This window comes from Rhamphochromis longiceps, linkage group LG19 (assembly GCF_057381845.1).
Source record: "Rhamphochromis longiceps isolate RC_006_pf linkage group LG19, R_longiceps_female_GT1.1, whole genome shotgun sequence".
Lineage (NCBI taxonomy): Eukaryota > Metazoa > Chordata > Actinopteri > Cichliformes > Cichlidae > Rhamphochromis > Rhamphochromis longiceps.
In genome coordinates this window covers 3,619,039-3,640,645 of record NC_140575.1, presented here as the reverse complement: position 1 = coordinate 3,640,645, position 21,607 = coordinate 3,619,039, and the positions used below count along the sequence as shown (strand labels likewise).

General features: G+C 43.5%; 1 protein-coding gene across 2 annotated transcripts in view; it reads right to left on the bottom strand.

Moving 5' to 3' along the window:
* rragd (ras-related GTP binding D) overlaps positions 1–21,607 on the bottom strand; it is an 83,069-nt gene that overhangs the window by 30,019 nt on the left and 31,443 nt on the right. For both annotated transcript variants that reach the window (XM_085391588.1, XM_085391589.1), the window contains exons 3-4: positions 10,069–10,268; positions 720–834 (exon numbers count right to left, since the gene is read on the bottom strand). In XM_085391588.1, coding sequence (XP_085247714.1) covers positions 720–834; positions 10,069–10,268 — 315 coding nt within the window. The remainder of the gene's footprint in view (positions 1–719; positions 835–10,068; positions 10,269–21,607) is intronic.

Below are 21,607 nucleotides of genomic sequence, written 5' to 3'. Positions count from 1 at the left end.
AAAGCACAAAAAGGCATCCACATAAAAATTTAGTTACCTGCACATTCCAACTTCAATCAGAAAAGCACACATTAGGTTTGTACAGAGGGTTGACCTAAACATTTAGTAAGTTAGTAAGTAAAATTTATTTATATAGCACTTTTCACAGATAAAAATCACAAAGTGCTCCACAATAAAACCAGAATTATAAATAAAATAATATAAAATAATGACAAAATTAATTAAAAGCTGGTTTGTATAAAAATGTCTTCAGATGCTTTTTAAAGGAGTCAGTGGAGTCTAGACAGCATAAAGACAACAGAAGACAGTTCCACAGCCTTGGTGCCAGTGCCTGAAAAGCCTGAACCCCACGTGTTTTGAACCTAGGATGTGGGACTAACAGTAACCTCTGACCTGAAGACCTAAGTCTAAGACCTATGAAGCATGAGGTTTCAACAGGTCAGAGATGTACTGGGGAGCTTCACCATGAAGAGCTCTAAAAGTTACGACTAAAATTTTAAAATGAACCCTAAAATTTACTGGCAACCAATGAAGAGAAGCCAGAACTGGAGTAATGTGTGACCTCTTGTTTGTGCCAGTTAAAAGTCTGCACAGTCTGAAGGCGATCCAGAGCTGATTTGCTGAGACAAGTAAAAAGACCATTACAATAATCCAGTTGCATGCTGTTCACTCAGTGATGCTGTAAGTGTGTTTGTGTGCAAGAAAAGCGAACTACTCACAGATATAAAGATGTTAAGCAGATTTTCCAGCGTTGGCAGCTGTGGGATGAGCTTTTGGACCACTTTGCTGAAGGCCTCAAATATGGAGTGGTCATATATGCTGGTTAAATAAAAGCTGCAGGGTTAGAAAGAGAAATATGAATCAGAACTGGGGTTTTTTTACCCATTAATAAAAAGACAGCAGTTTAGAGTTTTCAAATCTAGGAAAGGAGGCAGAGCCTTCAGCTGTATGGCCCTCTACTATGGAAGCAGCTCTTAGTTTGAAAAGACAGTAGGGAGACAGACACCTTCTTTACTTTTAGGATTAGGCATAAAACGTTTTTATTTTGATAAAGGATACAGTTAGTCAGGTGACCCTTAACCCTCCCTTAGTTATGCTACAAAAGGCTTAAGCTGTTGGGGGCTTCCTATAATGCACTTAGTGTTCTTCACTCACCTATATTTAGTCTGTGTGTTTATATACCACTTGAGTTTATTTCTGTGAGGTGTTTCCTATTGAAAAGAAATTTGTCTTTCCCACTGTCGCCAAGTGCTTACACATAGGGGGTTATATCAATGTTGGGATTTCTTTCTAATATTGTATTCTTTACCTTACAATATAAACCACCTTGAGGTGAGTGTTTTCATATAAAATTGAATCAAACTGAACCGAATCAAAAGAGTTTCAAGATCCAATAATTGCAGTTTCTGCAATTTAAAAAGAAGCTGGTAACAACCCATCCAATCAACACATGCAAAGAAATCAAACCATATATGTCCATAAATTAAGTTATGTGTAATAATGAGGCGGAAACCTTACTGAAATGTATTTAAGACTTCCTAAAAAAGCCTTTGTTGGTGATAGCTTCAAGTAAACTAGTTGTATGCATTGCGCAGGTATGATTTTGCCCCATTCTTCTATACAATCAGTCTTCAAATCCTGAAGGTTCTGTAGGCCTCTTCTATGAAATTTGAGCTTTAGCTGTTTGCCAGAGATTTTCAGCTACATTCAGGTTAGGCTGGCCATTGGTTGGGCCATTCTCTGAAACCTATAGATTTTCCTTGGCTGTGTTTGGGATCATTGTCTTGCTGAAACGTCCACCCTCATTTCATCTTCATCATACTGCAGATGGCAGCAGATTTCTATCACTGTTCCAGGGCCAGTCTGTCAGTGAATACTATTATTCCTGTCAAACAATCTTTTTGTAGGTTCAGTGGTTCACTGCAGTGCCTGGTAAAGATACCATTTAACATTGCTTTCTTGCCAAGTTATCAGTTATGTGTAGACAAAACATTAATTTATACCTGGAGTTAGAAGATGTTTTGTGCTTGAATGATTCATATGTCAGTGTTAGGAGGTTTAACAAAAAAACATTCCTCTAAAAATGGGTGGATACACAGGGTTTCCAACTGCTTGTGTTCTGGTTCTATTCCTATATAAAAGGCATTGAAAAGCACCTGTTGTGGAAGTTTTCCATTAAGTAAAGCCTGCAGACAAGCGGTGAGCGGTAGCTAACATTCTTTAATCAAAACAAAGAACAGACAACCAAGCTTGATGGAGAGCCTGCATGATCGCGGGGCAGACGGTCAGCAGAGTCTCCCTGAGCCTAGCATGGCTCTCAGTTAAATACCTTCTCCAGGAACAAAAGGCAGTACACAGCTGTTTCACACCTTAAGGTTCACACTCCCTTGCTACTCGATATATCGAGTTTTTTTAAAAAAGATCTATATATTTTTATACGAGCTATAAGACAATATCGTTTATATCGATATAGTATATGTTACGTTATAATTATACTTGTGGAGCCGCAAGTTTGCCTCTCTTTCGTCCACTTTTGTCTCTACGCAACGTTACTGGGCCTCTGAACACAACTCCCCCTCCCCCATAGCTTCACCTGCAGGCAACACCAAGATGGACACGGCAAATCTCTGTTAACGAGTTACCGCGGATCGCTCCGTGCGTGGGGCTGGACGGCGTCAACGTGTTAGCGCGCTAACCGCGCTAACGACATGCAGGGGCTGCACAGCCTAAAATCCTTTTATTTTCTCAAAAATCGACAGTGCGCCTTATGTATGAATTCTGGTTGTGCTTACTTTCCGCGAACTGATTTTATGTGGTACACGGCGCTCAGCAATCTGTCAAAAAATGTTTTAGTACGACTTTGCTAAGCTACGGAGCTGCACTGCTTGATGGATTGTTGGAGCATTACGACTACCGTGGTCTGGAGCCTCACGGAGCAATACGTACTGTGCTTCAACGTAATATTACCGTATTGTGTGTGTATAAGGACCATAAATGGCACCTATTAAGAGACATGGTTACGGAGCGGATTTCAAACTCCAGGCTGTCAGTCACCCAGTAGAACTTGGGAATAGAGCAGCTCTGAAATCTGTCTGTCTTTGTTATCATGCTCAGCATCTTTTAGTTTACATTTTGACTCCACAATTGTGAGCTTTTTGTTATGCACAAAAACAACATTGTTTGTTTTTGTGCATAACAGATGTACCTGTGTGACATCTGGGACACAGCTTTGACTAAGAACTCTTTTTTTTCTTACCTAAAATATCAAGATATATATCGTATATTGCCATCCAGCTAAAAAATATCAAGATATGAATTTTGGGTCATATTGCCCAGTCCTACTTGCTACCTCCCAGAGTCGTCGAAGAGACAAAAGATTCTTCCTGTGGAGTTGTCTGCTTCCCCCCAACTTCCTTACCGGACCCCCCACCATCTGTCTAACTGCATGAGTGTGAGACATGCTAAAATTCAGTGGCACTAAGGCATTATACAATAAAATAATGTGAATAATACATAAATACAAGAAATTCTTATACACACCATTGTCACTTTGCAGTTAAATATACTATGCTACACTAACTATGGCGGAATATGTCTAATATGGAGGAATTTCTGAATTTACAAATCTGAGGTTGTGGATAGACTGAAACTCCTGGACCCTGACATCTCCACTGAGAAGGAATTGAATGGTGTATGAGACACATTCAAAAGCATACTATAAATAATTGACTTCTCTTTGAACTGGAAGACAGTGGCATTGCCACAACAGAGGAAAAAGTCTTAAACTAGGAAAAACCTCCCTATTTGGATGCAAGGGAGGATTTAGATGCTGTGAGTCTTGCTTGCTCTGAGGAGAGATTCATTATGGCAGCGTACTGTTACTGAGAGAAAAGCTGAACTATCGATAATTTCTACAAGACAGTGCTGGATTTTTTTGTAGAGTTTTTGAAGTTTACTATATCGCAGTGGTTCCCAAAGTGGGGGGCGCACAGCCATTGCAGGGGGCCGTGGTATGAATAAAAAAAAAGACAAATAGTAGTGGTAGCTGCTTCTACACTGCTAGCATAATGGACAGGTTTTTGACAGGGCTCCCACACAAACACAAAGTGGAAGATGAAGCATCGCCAAATATGCTTCCAAACCAACTTCCTTCCAAGCCAAAGACTAGAAAATATAATGAAGCACACCTTGCCTTTGGCTTCACCTGCACAACAATGGGTAATGAAGGCACAAAGTTTTCTTTGTTAAGATGATCCCACACTGCTTGATGATGAGTTTCAGGCTCTGAGCAGACCAATCCATGACTGATAAAGTTCCAAGGTTCAAGGTTCAAGGTTCTTTATTTGTCACATGCATAGTTATACAAGTATAACACACAGTGAAATGTAGCCTGACACGCTCCTCGACATGTGCAAAAGTTGGGGGGGGGGGGGGGTGTAGAGGAAGAACATTATATATATATATATATATATATATATATATATATATATATATATATATATATACATACATATAGTATATACACTGGGTGAATGTGCAGTAGTAGCAGCAAGCAGGTGAATTCTGTACATTAATATGAATAGACATCTGACTATTTTACAGGATAGACAATATAAACATATTTAAAATTAAAGGAATTGAAATGTACATTGTGCCTTGGTTTAGAGTGTTTGGAAGAGAGTCCTGTCTCAGTCAATTATAGATGATGTGAGAGGGCGGGTGTGTGTGTTTAGGGCACGGATGGCTTGGGGATAGAAGCTCCTCTTGAGTCTCTCTGTCCTTGCCCGGAAGATGCGGAACCTTCTACCAGATTGCAGAAGTTGGAACAGTTTGTTGCCAGGATGGGACGGGTCCTTCAGTATCTGCGCTGCTCTAGTCCGGCATCTCCTGGTGTAGGTGTCCTGAAGCGGGGGGAGAGCAATCCTGCAGCAGCGTTCTGCTGTACGGATCACTCTCTGGAGAGCTTTTTGGTCCTTCACACAGCTGTTCCCAAACCACGATGTCATGTTCTGTGTGAGGATGCTCTCCACAGCGCCTGTATAGAAAATCCTGAGGATCTTTGGAGAGACCCTGAACTTCCTCAGTTGTCGTAGGTGATACAGGCGCTGCCTAGCCTTTTTGGTCTGGACCTGAATGTGGGCAGCCCATGTCAGGTCTGAGGAGATGTGGACACCAAGATACTTGAAGGACTGCACCCTCTCCACTGGAGCTCCATTGATGATAATGGGCTTGTAGTCTTTGTGCTGACCCCTTCTGAAGTCCACCACCAGCTCCTTGGTCTTGCTGACGTTCAGCTGGAGGTGGTTGTCCTGGCACCACGATGCCAGATTCTTCACTTCATCCATGTAGGCCGCCTCATCGTTGTTGGAGATGGCACCCAACACCACTGTGTCGTCAGCAAACTTCACAATGGTGTTGGAGCCGTGGGTGGCCACACAGTCTGAAGTGTAGAGGGAGTAGAGCAGTGGCGAGAGGACACATCCCTGAGGTGCTCCTGTGTTGATGGTGATGCTGTTGGAGAAGCACCTGCCCACCCTCACCACCTGAGTTCTGCCAGTGAGGAAGTCCAACACCCATGCACACAGACGGCTGTTAAGTCCCAGTTCCCTCAGCTTTGTGAACAGTCTGCAGGGAACTATTGTGTTAAACGCTGAACTGTAATCAACAAACAGCATTCGCACATAGTTACCCTGTTTCTTGTCCACATGGCTGAGAGTGGTGTGTAGGACGTGGGCGATGGCATCCTCTGTGGATCTGTTGGATCTGTAGGCGAACTGCAGTGGATCTGTGGTGTCTGGGATGGAGGAGGAGATGATGTTCTTCAGCAGCCTCTCAAACACCTTCATTACTACTGAGGTCAGTGCAACTGGCCGGTAATCGTTCAGGGATGAGGGTTTGCTGTTCTTGGGCACAGGGATGATGGTGGATCTTTTGAAGCATGTGGGGACCACAGACTTCGCCAGGGACTCGTTGAAGATGTAAGTGAACACACCTGCTAGCTGGTCAGCACAGCAGCGCAGCAGACGGCCGGTGATGCCGTCTGGCCCCGCCGCTTTCCTTGTGTTCACTCTCCTCAGTGCCGCTCGGACGTCATGCTCCGCGATGCTGGTCACCGGTCTCTCGCTGATGACGTCACTGTCCTCGGTAGTCAGGCGGTAGATAGCATTAGCCGCCTGGCTAACCTCGAAACGGGCGTAGAACCGATTCAGCTCGTTGGTGAATGCAGAGTCGGCGTTGATCGGCGCAGTGTCCCTGGCTTTGTAGTCCGTAATGGTGCGTAGTCCGTGCCACATACTCCGTGTGTCGCCCTGGTGGAAGCGGGACTCCACACGTTCCCGGTACCGGCGTTTGGCATCTCTCACCGCGCGCCGCACGCCGTATGAGGCCGCTTTGTAGGCGCTCATATCGCCAGTGGCGAGACCCGCGTTGTAGGAGGCGGTCCTGGCGTTTACTGCAGTGCGGATCGATCTGTCCATCCACGGTTTCTGGTTTGGGAATGTGGTGACTCTCGCAGTGGGGATAATCTCCTCCGCTAGCATGTTGACGAAGCATACTGCTACTTCCGTAAACTCGTTGATGTCGACTGCGCATGCTCTGAACATGTCCCAGTCTACGTCGTTGAGTGCGTCCTGTAGCGTAGCTTCTGATTGGGCAGTCCACCGTTTTACCTCCCTCATGGTTACTTCTTCCCTCCGTATGCTTTGTTTATACTGGGGAATGAGGAAGATGGCGTTGTGGTCAGACTTCCCAAAAGCCGGGTGTGAGACAGCTTTGTAGCCCTGCTTGTATGGCGTGTAGCAGTGATCCAAAATCCGATCCCCTCTCGTTGGACACGAGACTGTGTGTTTTTCTATCTGGGTATGCTTTTACTGCATTGGCAGTGTGTTTGAGATCACTGTCACACTGAAAAATGAAGCTGTTATCACTTAGATGCTTTGAAGATGATGTAGCATTGTGGATCAACATCTGATGGAACTTTTCTGTGTTCATAGTTCCATAATTATTGAAAAGATCCCCAACACCACTGGCTGAAATGCAGCTCCACAACAGAGGGCCCATTGTCTTTTAGGGCATTTTTATAAACCTGTAGTTTGTTTACTCTGGTCTGAAACAGTTAAGTTGTAAACTTGTAGCTTTTCCCTGTAATTCAGTTGATTTTCACACAGAAAAATCCAATTGAACTCCAAACAAACTGTAAGGAGTCTAAATTCCACCTGGACACCAGCTCTTTTACCTCTCCTCCTCCGTGATTTGCGTGGACCCAAAAGGGTGCTGTTGGCGACATCTGTCAAAAATCCAGACACCGGCGGCGGAGGAGGGAAGAAGCCATTGTATGAAGGAGCGATATCCAGGCCCACCATAGAGGAGCGAATAGATAGTAGTGTCAGACGATCATAGACTAGGGCAGGCAATACATCAGAGACAAAAACGGAGAGCAGGACAGTCAGAAACAGCAGCATAACAGAGCGAGGGAAACTGCAGCCAGCAGCAGCAAGGCCGAACACAGGCGCCATCATACCGGAGATGGTATGGTAAATTTACAACCTACACCTGATTGTTGGGTCGGCTCAAGGCGGAATCATGTTCACACTGTAAACTAACCACCCTGGAGTTCGTTATGAACTGGGCTGAGACCACCAACTCCAAAGCATAATGGGGTGGTTTTTTTCTCTTTGGTTGACACCTAAGTTTTATTACTCTGCTCACATCTGCTTAAGTGAACCGCACTGTGACCAACACATACATAGTTTGTGGCATTTTGTTTTCAGTGATTTTAGTTTTCAGACTGCTGTGCAGTTTTTCACCTGTCTTGTTCCCAACAATCTCCTGATATAAGGAAAAACTGATTATTCAATCAGCCCCAGCTGCCATGCCAGCCTCCCTGGCACCAGCCCTGAACCAACTGAAAAACTGCTCCTCTGCAGCAGAGCCGGAGACCACAACCCGCCACATACCCCACTGCCCAACTTAGGCCGGGGACACAACCAGATGAGCTTACTCCCTCACCCCCGCGAGCAGGAGAGGAAATCAGCCACGACTATCTGCACCCCTCGCCTATGGACCAACTTGAACTTAAATAGCCAGAGAGCCAAATACCACTGAGTGACCCAGGCATCGGTATTCTTCATGCGGTGGAGCCATTGCAGGGGGCATGGTCGGAACAGAGGATGAATGAGCGTCCCAGGAGGCAATAACGAAGAGGGTCGACTGCCTGCAAGATTGCTAGACTGTTCTTCTCCACTGTGCTGTATCGGGACTTCCTCTTCCGGCTGACGAACACAATAGGGTGGTCGATCTCACTTACCTGCTGTGACAAAACGGCCCCCAACCCTCTGTTCAAGGCATCCATCAGCAGAATGAAAGGGAGGGAGGGAAAGTTAGGAGCACGGGGCAGGGGTTCCCCAAAGAGAGCATGCCTGGCACCGCGCCATTCACTGGACCAAATCTAGGACACCCTTTCAGGCAAGGTCAGTTAAAGGGCTTGTTTTTTCCGTGAAGTCAAGCGCAAACTGGAGGTAGTAAAATGGTAAATGGCCTGTATTTGTATAGTGCTTTACTTAGTCCCTATGGACCCCAACGCGCTTTACACTACATTCAGTCATCCACCCATTCACACACTGGTGACGGCAAGCTGCATTGTAGCCACAGCTGCCCTGGGGCACACCGACAGAAGCTGCTGACACTGGCGCCACCGGGCCCTCTGACCACCACCAGTAGGCAACGGGTGAAGTGTTTTGCCCAAGGACACAACACCCGAGACTGTCGGAGCCGGGGCTCGAACCGGCAACCTTCCAATTACAAGACAAACTGCCAACTCTTGAGCCACAATTGCCCCGTCTTATCTGTTTGGGGGGTTCGTTTGGACGGTGGGAGACAGACTTTTTGAGGTTGGCTATGACTCCAGCACCGTAGCCACTCAACTAAATATCATCCGCCCAGATGTCGCTGTTGATCATCAAGTAAGCAGCAGTATATGCAGCATGTGGACGCAAGAGCCAGTCCATGAGGTTATGGAAGGTGGCTGTGGTTCTGAACAAGCCAAGCGGAAGTATGACAAAATGCTACAAACCGTACATAGTGGAGAAGGCAGTTTTTTCTTAGATTCAGGGTGGCAACATTAAATTTCATTTTTAGATGGGTTTTAGACCTTCCTCACGGTTTTCTTTAATTACATCCATACCGTATTGAGTACCTGGTCAGTCCAGGACTACCTGCCTGATGCCCTCAAAACTGAGGAAGGAAGAAGTAGATCACTACCCGAGCCTCCCCAGAAAGCAGAGGCAACAGGCCGAGTGACCATTTTTCTTCCAAGCCACAAGTACACTTCCAGCGTGGCTTAGAAGACTTCCAGGATCATGCGTGGGTCATCTCCCTCCTCAAACCCAGGGCTGGTGGGTGTTGTGACAGTGACAGTTGAGTTCGTTGCAAAAATACTTTCATTCCTATACAAATCTAATGGACCTCGGTCAACACTCTGCTATTGAGATTATGTTTTCAGTCACTCTTTTCAGATCATTACAGTTTCAGAAAGGAGGATTATCTAGGATATCACTAGCTAATGACTAGTGATTAACAAGTTGTTAGAAGCATGCAGTTTTACAGCCAAACTCATGATGCCAAAATTGCAACTTACTTCTGATTTAACCCTTTTAGCACTTAAATGCACCTCTCCATTGATTAGTGAGCAATAATCGAAATAGCAAGGTGTTTTGCTTTACCAACATGTAATATCTAGCACTGTCACAGATTTACATAAACATCATCAGCACAAAATGACCGTTAATTAATTCTGTGGCTTTTAAATATGTACACAACAACTGAACTAATATACAAAAAAGAAAAGATTGAAAGTTGAAAGAGGTGTTTAAAAGGGGAAAGAACTATTAATTAACTGAATTGAATCATGAATGAACAAGTACCCAATAATGCAGCCAATATCCAAATATTTTATGAAAGACCTTCAAAAAAGTACTGTTGCTTAATACCACTTTTTAAAAAAATCTATGCATATAATTAATCCAAACCTCAAACTCAAAATCCCTTTATAAGCTTTAGTTGATGCACAACCTTAGATGTATCTGCTCCAGTCCTGCATCTGTGAGGTCAGTGTTGGTTCGTTTGTGGATATCCCTCTGCTTCTCGATCTTGTGGTCATCAGACAAGCCATCCACTTTGTGAATGAACACTTCAAAGCTGATATCTGGGTTTACTTTGTAAGCCCTGGTCACTGTGAGATGCAGTCTACTCAGAGCTTCCACATAGTCATCCTGTCATGAAAAGAGAAATTCCTTTTAGTCTAAGCTCTTACAAACTGTTCATCAAAAAGCAAGAAGTAGACTAAATTTTAACTTGATTTTAAACCCCTTGAACTAAGCATGACACTTCAATCCCAGTAGTTGAAAAAGGTAAGTCCTGTACCAAAATAAAACAAACAGCCCCAATAAACAAGAATTTAGAACACAAAATGTTTTTTACTTGAGCTAAACACTGCACCAGCATTACAGCCGAATTGGATTTTCTTGTTTCTTAGTACAAGGATACCTCAATTTTGCAAAGGTTAAGTATCTAGGAATCTAGGAAAAAAAGCAAGATATATGACTGCCACGGTGGGCTGTGCGTGTATGTGTGCATGCGCCTTAAGTCCTCCCACCTTGCCACACCTCCATTTATATTCCCCTTCTCCTTTTCTCTCCTACTGATCTCCATGAACTAACTTCAAGCCATCACACAAACATGTCAGTTAAAGCCCATCCACAAAAGTCTGTTAAAAAAATCACCATTAAAACTTAAGTATTAAAAATGATTTAGGGTTCATCATAGCACAGAAACAGAACTAGTGAAGGTTACTAGTGATCAATGTTCCCTCTAATTTTTCATGTGTCTGAGCGAACACAAAAACTCCCTGAGCGGTCCCTTGGACCACTGTGAGCAACATTAGACGTGTGCACTGTGGTCACGCCAGCATCCAATCCATCCAAGTTACCTGGTTTATTAAAATAACAAAATTACAGCATTTATGTTAGACTACTTTTAATTAACTGCTTTAGCCCACTTACAATGAAAATTTTAAAAAATCTTGTTCATGACCTGTGTAGTATGTTAACACTATTGGAAGTAACTTGAACTCCAATTTTGAAAACAAAACTTTAGCTTTTATAAAGCTCTGACTTGTATTATGAGTATGAGTCTGTGGTCTGGGAGAGAGTCCTGTAACTATCTGTCTGCAAAATACAGTATATAATGACCAATGTTGGGTAATTAATTATATTGTTACTTCTTCAAAAAAGTAACAGAGTTATGCAAACAACAACATTTTTTACAGCTGTTTACCTAGAAATGCAGCCAAGGTGGGGTTTTTTTTTTTAAACTTTTATTGCCAAAAATAACAAGGCAGTTCACATCAACAACATGACCCGAGACCAAATCTGCAGTATATAATGGTGCGGGATATTCAAAAACTTAATTTAAAAGGAAAAACATATATACACATATACATATTAGAGATGGCACGATACCACTTTTTTATGTCCGATACCGATATCATAAATTTGGATATCTGCCGATACCGATATGAATCCGATATAGTGTTTTTTAATCAACAAAACTGTTTTTTTAAATATCTTGCTGCATTTTGTATAAGTTCATAACTCAAGTTTAAAACAACAACTACACTAAAGCTATTCTGTTATACCTGTATGCAAAAAAAATAAATTTCATAGTTCAGCAATACTGATCAATCTAATAAACTTAAACCTACACCATCCTCCCTATTCTGGTATTTTAAAGAGTACTTAGCGTAAATATTAAGCAACCTAACTAATAGGGTTCCAACTCCCAGCAACAACAAAAATAAATAAATAAAAAATAAGGAACCACCCCTCACGCTCCACCTCATGATGCTTAATCGACGTAATCAACCTTAATTTGATGCAGTGTGAAAAAAAAATGCACAGAAATCAATTATTTTTCAATATATTAAAATATTAAATAGATTCAACATCTTTCTTCAACAGAATTGCAGACGGCACAGATGGTACATTCCCAAAGGAAAAAGTACTATAGTTTACTAGGGTATATTCGACTTAACAGTCAATATATACAGTAATTGATTTCTATTCATTTTACATCAAATTAAAACTTTGGGTGTCAGATAATTATTTATTAAAAGCTAGACATTTTAAATGAGAATAAGAAAGAAAAGTATGTCTTTGTGCCCCCTTTTCCCTATTAATGCCCTATCGGCCCCCCTGGCTAAACTTTGCTAGATCCGCCCCTGCACAGTTACCAGCGTCAGCTACGTAGAAAAAGATCCTGGTGTAGAAAGTAATACTAAATAAATTCTAACAACAGCTTATCAAGCTTAAATGTGCTGCTGTTGTTTATCCACTGGTTTCCTCTTTCTGGTGCAAAGTGGGCCAAAAACAAACAAGAGAGACGGACTCGCGACAGAAAAGCCGATCAGCAGTTTCATGATTGAAGTAGCAGCAAGAAGAGGCAGTTGCTCCATATATCGTTTGTTAAGCTTAACGCAGGAATGCTTTACAAACATTCAGAGATGAACTTACACACTTGCTTTACTTCTCTCAGGGATAACTTTGTCGGAGATGAAATGCCGGGTTGCTAGCGAAGCTCCAAATGCTATCCAGACCACCAAGAGGTCCCGCATGCCACAGCCGCTCTATCACGTGATGCATACATCAAACATCAGGCATGCTTTCAGAGCGACACCCCTCCCCCACCTGGCTGGATCTGACCACCTCTGCATGTCCCTCACCCCCACCTACACCCCCTGCTGAGAAAAACAAAGCCCCAGACAAAGACAATAAAAACCTGGCCTGAAGGAGCCCTCTCTCAACTGCAGGACTGCTTCTCAACAACTGTATGGGATTTATTCTCCAGCCACAACCTCCAGGAGTACACGGACACTGTACTCTCGTACATCAGGAACTGTGTTGACAATGTCACCGTCAACAAAAGGGTCAGGGTGTTTCCAAATCAGAAACCCTGGATGAATAGCGAAGTGCAATCCCTCCTAAAAAGCCGCAACACTGCCTTCAAGTCAGGGGACAGGGCTGCGTATAGGGCAGCCAGGGCAGACCTGAGTAGAGGCATCAGGAAAGCTAAGGCTGCCTATAGAAGAAGGATTGAAGATCATTTTGCTGACAACGACCCCAGAAAAATGTGGCAGGGGATCAATCACATTACCAACTACAGAAGCAATAACCAGGCGACATCTAGGACTGATGCCTCGCTGGCTGAGGATCTAAACCGTTTCTTCGCCCACTTTGAGACGACCAAGCCCTCAGCTGCCACACCACTTCCACCCGCCCCCAGCACTGGCACACTAACACTTAGGGAGCACCAAGTGAGGTGTGTTCTAAGGTCAGTGAATCCCAGGAAGGCGGCAGGTCCTGATGGAATACATGGAAAGGTTCTCAGAGCATGAGCTGACGAACTGAGTCTTCACTAAAATCTTCAACCTTTCCTTGTCATCAAACACCGTCCCGCCCTGCCTCAAAACCTCCACCATCATCCCCATCGCCAAGAAGACAGCTGTGTCCAGCCCAAATGACTACAGGCCTGTTGCACTTACGCCTGTAGTGATGAAGTGCTTTGAGAGACTGGTCTGTCAGCACATCAGGGCCGGTCTGCCTCCCACTCTGGACCCCCACCAATTTGCCTACAGGACAAATCGATCCACCGAGGACGCCATCACCATAGCGCTCCACACTGCGCTGAGTCACCTGGAGCACCGAGGAAGCTATGTGAGAATGCTCTTCCTGGACTTTAGCTCAGCATTCACCCATATCATCCCGGAGATCCTGGTCCAGAAACTGTCTCACCTGGGACTCTCCACCCCCATCTGCCTCTGGATCAAGGACTTCCTGACAAATAGACCACAGTCTGTCAGACTCGGACCCCACCGGTCCAGCACCATCACACTCAGCACCGGGTCTCCACAAGGATGTGTTTTGAGTCCCCTCCTGTTTACGCTCTACACATCCGACTGCTCCCCTACCCATCTCTCAAACACCATCATAAAGTTCGTGGATGACACCACAGTGGTTGGACTCATCTCAAGGGGGGATGAGTCGGACTACAGAGATGAGGTCAACAGACTGACTGAGTGGTGTTCAGTTAACAACCTCCAACTGAACACCACAAAAACTAAAGAACTTATCTTGGACTTCAGGAAGGGCAGAGCAGACCCGGCCCCACTCTACATCCACGGGAACTGTGTGGAGAGGGTACACTCCATGAGGTTTCTGGGCATGCACATCTCTGATGACCTCTCCTGGACTGCAAATACCACGGCGGTGGTTAAAAAGGCCCAGCAGCGTCTCCAATTTCTGAGAGTGCTCAGGAGGAACAACCTGGAGGAGAGGCTGCTGGTGACATTTTACAGAACCACCATAGAGAGCATCCTAACGTACGGCATAACAACATGGTATGCAGGGTGCTCAGCTGCGGACAGGAAAGTACTGCAGAGGGTCATCAACACAGCCCAGAAGATCACTGGCTGCTCTCTGCCCAGCCTGGAGGTCACTGCAAACTCTCGGTACCTCAGCAGAGCTGGCAATATCATCAAGGACCACTCTCACCCCAGCAACCAACTGTTTGAACTATTACCGTCAGGCCGACGGTACAGGTCACATAAAACCAGGACAAACAGATTCAGGGATAGCTTCTTTCCCAGAGCTATCACCGTAGTAAATAAGCACAAAAACAATTGAACCTATTCCATACCGTCACGGTCATTATATTATGCTGCTATTCATACTGTCATTATATTAATGCTGCATCCTGTATATATTGTACATACTATTGTTTGAGTACTCACGATTGTTTTTTTGTACTTTTTATATTTTACATTTATATTTATTATTGAAACTTGCACCAAGGGAGTGGCACTCCAATTTCGTTGTACTCTGTACAATGACAATAAAGGCTATTCTATTCTAAAAAAAAAAAAAACTAAAAAAAAACTGTGGGTGTTTCTGGTTTGAGACAGTGAATTGTTATCATTTTTCTTTATCTATTTTTAAATAGAAAGGTTTTCAGTGGAGTTCTAAAAAACCTTAATTTAACCTTCCAGTCAAATTCCTTCCACATTTGACTACCCGCCCCTCTGTGGCAGCCACAGCAGACACTCTCCCATGTGACATCATCCAAAATTATATTGAGTTCCATTTCCCATTGTTGTTTTATATGATAGGTATTATCAGACATGTCAATCAGCAGTTTCGGGTAGATCAAAGACACTTGGTTTTTCAATGTACCCGACTTTTCAAGCAGTTTTATAAAATGGTTTTCTAAGCCGATTAGTTCTCTTCTAATATTGTCCCAATCTTTATGCTTTGTAATGTAGTCCATTAACTGTAAGTATCTAAAATGGTCCCCTGGGGATAAAGCATATTTAGCCCTTAGCCGAGCAAAACTTTTAAGAGTATTCTTTTTTTTTATGTCTCAAACTTTATTAGATTTTAATATAAAAAAAAAAAAAAAAAAAGATAACAGAATGGACATTCCCAGTAACAACAACAGAACAAATTGAGAATCAATGAGAAATAAAAAGTGTAATCCGATCCATTAAATATCAAAAAAGCACCTCACAAAACTGGCGACACGGCGTAACTCGGCTCATAACCGTAGCACGTTGGAGCAGTGTGGTCACGTGATAGAGCGGCTGTGTGTATTTGTAGCCTCGCTACCAAACCGGCATTTCATCTCTGAGGAAGTCATCCCAGAGAGAAGTAAAGCAAGTGTGTAAGTTCATCTCTGAATGTTTGTAAAGCATTCCCGCGTTAAACTTAACAACCGATATATGGAGCGACTGTCTCTCTCCTGCTGCTAATTCAATCATGAAACTGCTTAATGATCAGCTGATCGGCTTTTCTGCCGTGAGTCCGTCTCTCTTGTTTGTTTTTGGCCCACTTTGCACCAGAAAGAGGAAACCAGCGGCTGAACAACAGCAGCACGTTTAACCTTGATAAGCTGTTGTTAGAATTTATTTAATATTACTTTCTAGACCAGGATCCTTTTCTACGCAGCTGACGGCTGTAACTGTGCAGGGGCGGATCTAGCAAAGTTTAGCCAGGGGGGCCGATAGGGCACGAACAGGGAAAAGGGGGCACAAAGACATACTTTTCTTTCTTATTCTCATTTAAAATGTCTAGCTTTAAATAAATGATTATTTGAATCTTACACCCAAAGTTTTAATCTTATGTAAAATCCAAACCAAACTTTGTTCTAGTTTAATGCTTATAATAGAATTTAACAAACACTGAGAATGGACACAGTACAATAGATCCCCTAAGGGTATGAACTCACCGCTCCACCTTGTGTCAATTTCAGTTTAGAGAAGAGGTCCAAGTTAACCTCCAGAATAGTCCTTAATACGAAAATAAAACGAGCACGTAATAATCATCATTTGTATCTCTCTCTAAACATAATCAAAACTCAATTAATAAAACCAGGAGCCACGAGCTGTTCCAGTACTTCGGGGTCCAGGAAAAAAAAACAAAACAAAACAAAAAACACAGGAGAATATTACTACCCAGAAAATAAACAGAACCGACAGGTAAAAGAAGAAACAGAACAACAAAAAAAGGACAAAAACAAACAAGCAAACAAACCGGTTTTACACCATGGAGTGAATGAAAGTCATTGCTTTTTTATGGTCCTCGAAGTGACAGGATCCCTGAGGAGCTTTCACAACAAGCACTGCTGGATAGAACAAGGAGAAACCAATACGTTTGTTGTGCAGAAGCTTCTTGCACTCATTAACAGTGTTGGTCAAGTTACTTGAAAAAAGTAATCAGTAACTAATTACCGATTACTTCCCCAAAAAGTAATCCCATTACTTTACTGATTACTTATTTTCAAAAGTAATTAATTACTTAGTTACTTTTTAAAAACACGATTTACAACCTGAATAGGTGATAAAGTGATAGATCTTTCAGCCCAATTCTACTTTTTCTGCATAATCCATCATACAAAATGTAATCAAATGGAAAAGTCTCTTTTTAAAACTTGTTTTATTAGTTTTAATCTTTTAACTTTATGCATCAAGCAAAAATTTAATTATATGCAACATTCTCTGACTGGAAGAAATTTGTTTAACATTTAAACTTATTTTCTGCACATTATAGCACATAAAATATATTTTTTGTGTGTGTTTACACTCACTCTTTCAAATAGATGCAAGTAAAACACAGCAGAAAATAAATAACATCAAAGACTCAGCGGTCCTGTTGCTCTATTTTCACCTGTAAAGCAGGAGTGGCGTAGACGGAGGTTTACCCTGGTGCAGGTGTGCAGCGGTCAGTTGAAGAATCCGCGAGTTTCTCTGTGAGTTTCCCATTACGTGGTAGCGCACTCCCAGTGCTTGCTTGGAAGTGTAGGGGTTTTTTTCGGTGTAAAAAGAAGTTTTCTTCCCACGCACAACGGACACTAATGTTTTTGTCACTTTTTATGGAATCAAACTCAAAATAAGGTCAGTACTTCCACGCTTTAAACACTGCACGCATAGATACCCACTGCGTTTCTGAATCATGAATAATCCAGACAGCCATTGATTTTAATTGAGCTGCCCAATAGTACATTCTGAAGTTAGGCAACTTGAGGCCCCCTTTTTCTTTTCCAGACATTAAGATTTTGACTCTGACCCTTGGTCGTTTATTCTGCCAGATAAATTTAGATGTAATGCTTTCTAATAATTTGAATGCAGACTGTGGGATCAAAATGGGTAGGTTCTGAAATAGGAATAGTAGGCGTGGAAGAATATTCATCCTTATACATTCAATCCTCCCCATAAAAGTGAGTGGGAGTAGGTTCCATCTGTCCAAGTCCCCCTTAAGGCTGTACAACGTACTCGAAGGAGCGGAGGGCTCCTCAATGCCAGCTTTCTTGGGAAAAATATTGAAGGAATGTGTCGATCTCCCCCAGGGCACAGAGCTTGGCATCGAGAGATCACATCGGGCCCTGGGAGCAGCGAGGAACCGAGAAGAAACTCCCCGCTCAATATTAATACGTTTTGCCTGCTTTACTACAAAGGAGGAAGTTTTGCGCAAAGCGTGGGCCAAGAGGACCGTCCTGTTGAACGGTCAGAGAGTATACTTTGACCAGGACTATGCTCCAGCCATCCTGCGGAAACATAAGGACTATGCTGAAGCTAAAAGGGCTTTGAAACAACAGAACATAAGATTTCAGACTCCCTATCCTTCTAAATTGAGGGTTTTCTATCAGGATGGAACTGTGCTCTACTCGACGGCGGAGGAGGCGACTGCGGATATGCGAACCAGGGGATTCCAGATCGCTAAAGTCACACTGAAGCAAACCCTAACCAAGCACTTGTCAAGTTCAGCGTGGGAGACGATGGGGATGTCGCAGCGGTGCGACTCAGAGGGGCACAGAGAAAGAGCCATTCGTGAGCAGTTTCAGATTTTTAGGAGGCGCTCCCCCTCCACTACAGGAGACCAATGAGGATATACTACTCTGTCAAAGTGGGTGAGACAATAGATACCTTCCCCTTACTAGATGAATAGTTAAGACTATCAGAGAGACGATGGAGAAATGCACCTTAAAGGCGAAATCAGGGGCCCTTATCCTTTAGCAAGGAGAGGCTTCCCCCTGCTGGTGGGACTTACACAACATATGTGCCAGGGTCTGATAGGAATGACCCCAACCTTGGAATCACGTTTTTCTTTTTTCTGTTTGGTTTTGAGCAGTTATTATTGTTCATTGTTCAGTTTCTCAGAGGGAGTTGACCAGTCAATAAGTTATACAAGTTCTGATACTTCATTTTATGAAAAATGAGTGCCACGACCTTCCCCAGTCCCCCAAACCCCTGACAGGCCATCACCCTCCTCCCCCTCCCTTTCTCCCTCCTCCCCACACCTGAAATTCACTGAGGAGATGATGGAGCGGGTCAATGCTGGGCTCAGATCTACCCCCCGTCCCAATCCCTTTTTGTCCCCCATAAACCCCCCACCAGAGCGGCCAAAGGTTCGCCATCGAGCCCCACCCTCAACAGAGCAATCGAAGTCACATTGCCCAGCCTCGCCCCCCTTAGTTCCTCTTCATGCCCTGTCTCCGCAGTCTGATGCGTGATGTGTGAAGGGTCCGGGCTGCGAGGATTATGGCAGTGATGACTTTTCCCAGGAGAAGCTGGGACCCTGTTTACTAGAAGGTTTTAAAATTTCTGTACTTTTAGGTGACAGGAGACATGTGGCCTGGTCAAAACACAGAGAGCTGCACTCTAAAAGATCTTTAAACATAGTAAACATACCTTGTGTGCCACAGACTGCTCCCAAACACGAGGGGACAAGTAATACCTCTAAAACACTTAAGTTGGCTTTATTAAACATTAGATCTCTAGCTGGGAAAACATTTTTAATTAATGATTTAATCACTGAGCACAGCCTTGATTTTATGTTTTTAACTGAAACTTGGTTGGACCAAAGTAACAGTGGAGCTGTTCTCATCGAGACGACCCCTCCTAACTACAGTTTTATCAGTGAGGTCAGGGCGAGCAGGAGAGGAGGAGGGGTTGCTGTCTTATTTAATGAATCATTTCAATGTAAGCAGCTATCTCCTGGAAGTTTTCAGTCTTTTGAATATGTGGCTTTACAGCTGAAGGCCCCATCCAAAGTTGTGTTTCTTAATGTTTACAGGCCTCCCAAATACTGCACAGACTTTTTTAATGACCTCAGTGAACTGCTGTCTGTGATCTGTGTTGATTTTGACTGTGTAATTATTGCTGGGGATTTTAACATTCATGTGGACAACCCTCAGGACAAAGGGACTAAAGACCTGAGTAACACTCTGGGCAACTTTGGGCTGACTCAGCATGTAACAGAGGCCACACATAATAGAGGACACACTCTTGACCTACTGATCTCCAAAGGCCTGAGCATTTCAAAGGTTACTGTGTCTGATGTGGGCCTGTCTGATCATTACTGTGTTTTCTTTGAAAGTAAAATCTCAGCCCACACAAATATATCAACAACAGTGATCACAAAACGGTGTATAACTGAACACAGTAGTGCAATTTTTAACCAGGTCTTCCCATTAACACCTGACCTGCCCAGAGGGTCAGTCAATGAGCTCGTATTTTGGCCCATTCCTCCATGCAGATCTTCTCGAGAGCAGTGATGTTTTGGGGCTGTCGCCGAGCAACACGGACTTTCAACTCCCGCCACAGATTTTCTATGGGGTTGAGGTCTGGAGACTGGCTAGGCCACTCTAGGACTTTCAAATGCTTCTTACAGAGCCACTCCTTTGTTGCCCGGGCGGTGTGTTTTGGATCATTGTCATGTTGGAAGACCCAGCCTCGTTTCATCTTCAAAGTTCTCACTGATGGAAGGAGGTTTTGGCTCAAAATCTCACGATACATGGCCCCATTCATTCTGTCCTTAACACGGATCAGTCGTCCTGTCCCCTTGGCAGAAAAACAGCCCCATAGCATGATGTTTCCACCTTCACAGTAGGTATGGTGTTCTTGGGATGCAACTCAGTATTCGTCTTCCTCCAAACACGACGAGTTGAGTTTATACCAAAAAGTTCTACTTTGGTTTCATCTGACCACATGACATTCTCCCAATCCTCTGCTGTATCATCCATGTGCTCTCTGGCAAACTTCAGACGGGCCTGGACATGCACTGGCTTCAGCAGCGGAACACGTCTGGCACTGCGGGATTTGATTCCCTGCCGTTGTAGTGTGTTACTGATGGTGACCTTTGTTACTTTGGTCCCAGCTCTCTGCAGGTCATTCACCAGGTCCCCCCGTGTGGTTCTGGGATCTTTGCTCACCGTTCTCATGATCATTTTGACCCCACGGGATGAGATCTTGCGTGGAGCCCCAGATCGAGGGAGATTATCAGTGGTCTTGTATGTCTTCCATTTTCTGATGATTGCTCCCACAGTTGATTTGTTCACACCAAGCTGCTTGCCTATTGTAGATTCACTCTTCCCAGTCTGGTGCAGGGCTACAATACTTTTCCTGGTGTCCTTCGAAAGCTTGGCCATGGCGGAGTTTGGAGTCTGACTGTTTGAGGCTGTGGACAGGTGTCTTTCATACAGATGATGAGTTCAAACAGGTGCCATTCATACAGGTAACGAGTGGGGGACAGAAAAGCGTCTTACAGAAGACGTTACAGGTCTGTGAGAGCCAGAGATTTTCCATGTTTGAGGTGACCAAATACTTATTTTCCACCCTAATTTACGAATAAATTCTTTACAAATCCTACCATGTGGATTCATGGATTTTTTTTCACATTCTGTCTCTCACAGTTGAAGTGTACCTCTGGTGCAAATTACTGACCTCTGTCATCCTTTTAGGTGGGGGAACTTGCACAATCGGTGGCTGACTAAATACTTTTTTGCCCCACTGTATGTGGACATCACATTTTGGGATGTCTAGACAAAAAATACAAAATTTTGCTGTACAAGGGCGTAGAGCTGGGCGATAGAACGATAACGATATGTATCGCGATATAACTTTTACTCGATAGCGAAATTAAGCTATCGCGATAGACCTCGCCGCTCTTGTCCTCTTAAAAAAAAAAAAAAAAAAAAAAAAAGGTCAGCCAATCCAAATTAAGTA